General features: G+C 47.0%; 1 protein-coding gene across 1 annotated transcript in view; it reads right to left on the bottom strand.

Annotated features, from left to right (window-relative positions):
- The window catches only part of LOC112116726, a 26,906-nt gene extending 22,570 nt beyond the window's left edge, over positions 1–4,336 (bottom strand). The window contains exons 1-2 of the mRNA XM_029913471.1: positions 4,225–4,336; positions 1,609–1,704 (exon numbers count right to left, since the gene is read on the bottom strand). Coding sequence (XP_029769331.1) covers positions 1,609–1,704; positions 4,225–4,336 — 208 coding nt within the window. The remainder of the gene's footprint in view (positions 1–1,608; positions 1,705–4,224) is intronic.
- Between the last annotated feature and the right edge of the window lie 2,538 nt (positions 4,337–6,874).

Raw genomic sequence — 6,874 nt, 5'->3', positions numbered from 1 at the left:
TGGGCCACACCATGTGAAACACTCAACTTCATCCTTTTCTCCTGTTTTGTTTTGGTTTTTAAACTTTTGAATACTTCCTAGTGTTCTGAAAGGTATTCTGATACAGATTTTTGTTTTCTTTCCATTTTAGTGTGTCAGCTCTTTAACTGTTACCTGCTAACTGCTTGAAATGTCTATGTGGTGGGCATGACAGGCATCAGTACGTTCAGATGCAAACGTATAGATAAACACTTACTTCAGTGCTTGTGTTCCTGTTTGTTTATTGTGTGTATCTTCTAGACCAGGGGTGGGCAAACTACGTCCCGGGGGCTGCATCCGGCCCGCCAGATGTTTTAATCCGGCCCTCGAGCTCCCGCTGGGGAGCAGGGTCCGGGGTTTGCCCCGCTCCAGCACTCCAGCCAGGAAGTGGGGTCAGGGGCTTGCCCCACTCCACGTGGCTCCCGGAAGCAGCAGCATGTCCCCCCTCCAGCTCCTATGTGTAGGGGGGACATGCCGCTGCTTTTGGGAGCTGCTTGAGGTAAGTGCTGCCCACAGCCTGCACCTCTGAGCCCCCTCCCACGCCCCAACCCCCTACCCCAGCCTGGAGACCCCTGCCGCACCTTGAACTCCTCGTTTCTGTCCCCACCCCAGAGCCCGTACCCCCAGCCAGAGCCCGCACCCCAACTCCCACCATACGATTTCCATACCCGGATGTAGTCCTTGGGCCAAAAAGTTTGCCCACCCCTGTTCTAGACTAATCCATAGCCTTACTTCAACAGGCAGCTTTGCATACACACACACACTAATGTGTTGTAATACATAGAGCTCATACAGTGTATTATATTTTCCTAATAAAACTAGTTATTTTTATATATTTGAATTATATAAAAATAGGGTGAAAATCAGAAAAAAAATGAATGTCTTTTTGTAAAACCCAGGATTTTTTTTGTTAAAAATTGGTTTAAACTGAAAACAAAGGGGGTAACCTATATACAACTTTCAATAGTTACAGACCTTTTCCTAATGAATATAGTAGACTGACATATTTCCTAATTTGCACTCACTGTAAAAAACAAGCTGCACATTGGTCCAAAAAAAGATGTTACCTCCCACAACTTGTTTCTCTAATAGCCTGGGACCAACACAGCTTCAACTACCCAGCACTCCCAACTTTACTCCCGAGAATCAAGTCGTTCTGGTACAATACACCTCTGAGCTAATGCAACTTTGAAGGATGCAAACATTTGTCTTGAGAGAAAGTTCAGTACATTTGGTACAGAAAATAAAGCTTGTTTTGTTCAGGAGAATGTATTGACCAATTAACGAATCTGCCCACTAATTAATATTTTGTGAAATGTGCTTTTAGTATGTGGTTATGTAAGTGAACAGTAGCATTAGCCTTTTAAGGATCTTGTTAGGAGTGCAGCATCCCAGAGGTTGATTAGGCAGCATGCTTTGGGGTGTCACCATTACATTTACTTACTTCAGACCTTAGCTCTTTGGGAATAAAATGACAGTGAAGTCTTGTGAGCATCCATAGAATGGCCAGAGGGCTGTTGATGATGGAACATGAGTGGGAATGTTTAAAGGAATCAGGCTTCTCAGAGCCTAAAGGAGAAGTTCACTTACCGTGCCCAATATAGACGGAATGGCTCTGCCTCCTGCAGCAGCCCCTCTCTGCAAACAAGTTCCTTCCTTCGCTCTTCCTGCTGATGGCTCCTGCACCTGCACTCACAAAACATAGAGCTCATACAATCACCAGCTTACAGCTTGAGCTGCCTTCCTTCTTTAGCTGGAAGGGGACTTTGAGCTCCAAGCAGAAGGCCCACAGACCTCATTTCTTTAACTTTATGATTTTGATTTAAGGAATAAGCAGGATCAAAGTAGTTAAAAATGGAAATGACCCATTAGATCTCCAAGGCTACTCCACAGCAAGGATAGACTGTACACACTCCATCATTAATTACCATTCATTAAGTCCTTGATTCACCCATCCCCATTCTCACTTTACTCAGCGAGGCAGAATCATGCCCCAGCATATTGCTGATGTCTGACAATCACCTCAGCACTGTATAGAAGAGGGAGCAGACAAGTAGAGATGATCCAGTTCTCCAATAAAGGACGAATTGGATAGTAAAATAATTTTACACTTGACCTTAGCACTTCCCCTGTTCATTCACAAGTCCTTCACTCCTTAACATCAGCACACAGAGCAGTAAAAGCCATAGGAGGAAAAGAGAAATGAGACTTACTGACAAGGCTGGGAATACAGAAAAGGCCACTGAGAAGCACGGTCGCCAGTGAAAGATCCCTCATAGCTGCACCCTTGAAGACACTGAATTGTCTCCAGTATTCCTAGCTCAGATATTTATAGCTAGAGCTCCCTTAGCAGGGGAGAAGGCGCTTGCAACAGAGACAAATGGGTCTGTATATTGCTGACATATGTTGCCAAGATTGTGATCTGAATAAACACCTAAGTGGCCTCAGCAGTAATGGAATCTCATCACCAACTTGTCTAGGGGAGCGGGTTGCAGCCACACTTCAAAGCCTTGCTTGGAAATGGCAGGTTTTCCACCCCAGGATGGGGGATTTCTCCCTCGGGGGCCTTTGTTCTCACCACCACTTTCAACCTAATTAAGCTCTCAGTAGCTTGGAGTCATTTTTAAGTTGTTTCATTTAAAAGAGACTCAAGTTCTTCAGCCTCATTCATTGCACTGAATGGCCTTTTCTCTGGAGATAACCGTCTTTTGTTTCTTTTCAACATCAGACTTTAGATTAACCCTAGCTCTTTGGTAAACAAATACACCATGCAAGGCTCAGCGAGATCTGCAGAGCATTCCCTCTGGAGAGCAGCCCAAGGCAGGTATCTGGGCCTCCCTTTCTGCCTTTCTTTCTTTATCAGAGGGGTAGCCCTGTTAGTCTGTATCCACAAAAAGAACGGGGAGTCCGGTGGCACCTTCAAGACGAGCAGATCTGTTAATCTTTAAGGTGCCACCGGACTCCTCGTTGTTTTTTCTTTCTTTAGCAAGGCTGAACCCTTCAGCTGGGAAGAAGTTTCTTTCTTTCATGCTCAGTAAAAACAAGCAGGAAAGTTCCTCCTTCCTGAGGAGCAGAAGCACCATGGACCCTTCCTGCGTGCAGCGAGGAATTCTCTCTAGAACGTGCATTGGTTTCTGGGACTGCAATATAACCCCCGAAAAGCTCTCACAGGCCTTGTCTAGACTAGGAAAACAGGTCCTTCTTTCAACTGAGGCAAAGCTAGTTCCACTGAGTTAACATGACTGAAAAAAACATAACTAGTTCCACTGAGTTAACTTTTTTCCTGGTCTAAAAGAGGCCACGGCCCACAAGCGTAGCTGTCAGGGTCCCACTTTGTTATGTGGTTGAGCAAAGTCATGGCTACAAGAAACTGGGCTGTCAGGTTCTGTGTCTGTAAAAGGTCACTCGTGTGAGAAACGGTGGCAGGCCTGCAAGCACTGCTGTGAGGGAGAGGTTGCAGAGCAGAGGGCACTGAGCAGAGTAGGTATTAGGCACACACGAGAAGAAAGAGGGTGCAGGGATGAAAGCTCATTGCATAGGGCATGGAGGACAGACCAGGGCGAAAGTGGCACTGAGGTGGGGCACTAGGTGGGGAGGGAGGGTACAGAGTCTGGTGTGCACAATGACTCCACTTGTTCTTTTTTTACCTTCTGGCTTCTATCAGGTTGGAAAATGAAATGACCGTCCCACACCATCCCTGCTGCATCTCTGTGCTCTGCCTCTGTGACTGAGGAGAAGAAATTGAATCCCACAATGGGTCAGAGGGTTTGCAAAGGCCTTACACCAGGGGGCTGGGATGGAGATAGACTGGAGACTCCCTTGTTAGCCAGGTGATTGATTAGATGGAACCCTGATGTCTGCTTCCTCTGGTCACAGTCACTTGCAACTGGGCTCCCGGAAATCTCCTCAGGGTGTATGTGTTGATTGTAGTCTCCTTATTCTGTACCCACAGGGGCAAGAATGATAGAAAAAGGTCATTGAGTGAACTCCAACAGTCTCTCACAAACCCCAGTGCACAGGCACACAGCTGGGAGGCTGTGACCATTCCATTGATAAAGACACAGCCCCCTTGTGGAATGCAGTGCAGGGCACAAGTCCAAATTCAACCAGTAGTGCATTTTTTCTTTGGCCCATACGTCATCTTACCACCCTCGGTTACAGAGAGGAGCACCCCATGACACGCTCTGCTTACGGTTGCCTGAGCACCTCTGTCATTATAACCTGAGTTTTCCGTCACTCGGAACTTCCTGAAACGTTCACCTTTGAAACTGAAATTTTCCAGTCTTGGAAGGTTGAAAAGCCTGAAGGTGAATTTCATAGTCGGGCATCAGAGCAAAACCAATTCACCCGTTTCTGACAGGAAGCAGAGTGGAAATAATACTCCTTCCCCAAGATGTAAAAAGAATTGGAACAGCCCAATCGTGCAAAGGGCTGACTTTGGCAGAGAAGTAGTGCTCTCTGAGGAGCAGAGCCCTTCCTTTCTCTGAAAGAAACTGGCCTTGATTTGATAGTTAATTATTATTTGTATTGTCATAGTGCCTAGGAGCCCCATTCATGGACCAAGCCAATGTACTCTGGGAGGGACTGGGGTTTTTTTAGGTTGTTTTTTTGTTTTGTTGCCTTCCTCTGGAGCAGGGGTCGGCAACCTTTCAGAAGTGCTGGGCCGAGTCTTCATTTATTCACTCCGATTTAAGGTTTCACGTGCCAGTAATACATTTTAAGTAGGTCTCTTTCTATAAGTCTATAATATATAACTAAACTATTGTTGTATGTAAAGTAAATAAGGTGTTAAAAATGTTTAAGAAGCTTCATTTAAAATTAAATTAAAATGCAGAGCCCCCTGAACCGGTGGTCAGGACTCGGGCAGTGTGAGTGCCACTGAAAATCAGCTCGCGTGCCGCCTCTGGCACGCGTGCCATAGGTTGCCTACCCCTGCTCTGGAGCATCAGGGATGGTCACAGCTGGAGATGGGACACTGGACAGAGAGGGACAGGGCTGTGAGGTGGCATTGGGCATTCTCTCTCTCTCAGGTGCTTGGCTGATCCTAACTCAGAGATGGTCAATTATTTGTCAAGGTCCAAATTTCTTGGTCAGGGTATAGTTGAGGTCCAGACTCCAGAGGAAATAATAAAAAATATAACAATGATAAGTAAATAAAAAGATTTTGGCGTCCATTCCAAAGCATCTGGCAGTCCGGATTTGGCCCATGCCTATTGACTACCCCGATCTAACTGATGGCCTTATGTGGGGTTGGGAAGGAATTTTTCCCCAAGTCAGATTGGCAGTGACCTTGTGGACTTTTCACCTTCCTAGGGCTATCTAGCTCTATATCATTTAATCATTTCCCTGCCATTGCAGGAGCCTCGGACCCCGATGCACCTCAGTCCCTCCTCTTCTCTGCCTGTGCCATATAACAGTCTAGTCTCCTGTGGGCTGTAACACCTTGGTCTCATTTTGGTTGTTGGGGTTAGTGTGTAGGTGCAGGGCAGGGTAGGTGGCCTATGACCTACAGGATGTCAGACTAGATGATCTGGGGGGTCCCTTCTGGCCTTAATCTGCCCCAAAGAGCTAGAGTTGTCCATATTTGAAAATTAGGTTCTAAACCTTTGCAGGAGCAGATTTTGTGAAGTTCGTAAGTGTCACTAAGCATAGGCGCCAACTCTGTGGGTGCTCCGGGGCTGGAGCACCCACTGGCACCCCCCCCTACTCCCCACCAGGCCCCACAGATCAGTGCCTCCCCCTCCCTCCCTGCGCCTCCCACCCTCCCCGATCAGCTGTTTCACAGTGTGCAGGAGGCTTTGTGAGGGAAGGGAGAGAGTGCGGCGCACTGGAGGAGGGAGAAGAACAGGGTGAGAAAAGGTGGGGCAGGGGCCTTGGAGAAAGGGGTGGAATGGGGGCAAGGCCTGGGGCAGAGCCAGGGGTCGAGCACCCCCCAGCACATTAGAAGGTCAGCACCTGTGTCACTAAGGACAATTGCATGGTGCATCTGTGCACAGCCAACTTAGCTTCACACTACAGCCTCCAGGGCTGGATTTCCAATTAGGCACAGTAAGCAAGTGCCTTGGGGTGCCAGCATTCTTTGGGCACCTTACCTCTCTAAAACTGTGTGCAACACAAAGGTCAACTGTAGGCAGGAGGGGCACTGAAGATGCTGTGCCTACGGTGTAAATACAGCCCTGAAAGCCTCCATTTGCAAAAGTGTCCACTCATTTTGGGTGCCTCAGTTTTTGGATAGCCACATAGGGCTCAATTTTGTCCTTAGTTACATTAGCAGACTCTCTAAAGACCTAATTTTAGACTAGGGCATCACATCCAAAGGTGCTGAGCATCTGCAGATTCCATGGAGTTGTAGAAAATATCAAACCCTTGGTGTCTGAAGTTGGATATCCAAAAATGGAGGCCCCAAAACTCATTTTTGAAAGTGTAGGCCAACTGAATCCTCCTGTCCCATGAATTACTCCAAAATGTTTCTGGGAAGCATAGGCTCTGTTAAAACAAGCCCTCGGACACATGCAGTTTACTGCTCTGCATTCCCACCAAAATGGCTTCTTTCCCTGTGGGAATGAGCACTGGGTTGGGAGCCAGGAGATCTTGAGTTACTTTGTCACCTCTTCCACTGAAAGGTCTCACTTCTCTTTGCATCACAATCCCCTCCCCCTTTTTTTTTTGCAAAGCCCCATAGTCCTAGCCTAGGAAAGTAGGCAAATATCATTACTCCCACTATAGATTGTGAAGCTAAGGTTAAGCAAGTCACGCAAGGGCACAGAAAGCTTGGGACAAAGCTGGGAACAGAACCAAGAGCTCTGAAATGAGACACTCGTCTTATTCACTACAATACCTCTTGGAGAAATTCAAA

This window comes from Terrapene carolina, unplaced genomic scaffold (assembly GCF_002925995.2).
Source record: "Terrapene carolina triunguis isolate 2854851 unplaced genomic scaffold, T_m_triunguis-2.0 Scaffold662, whole genome shotgun sequence".
In the NCBI taxonomy this organism is placed as follows: Eukaryota; Metazoa; Chordata; order Testudines; family Emydidae; genus Terrapene; species Terrapene triunguis.
Note: the sequence above shows the minus strand (reverse complement) of the source record. Positions and strands in the feature narration are given on the sequence as shown.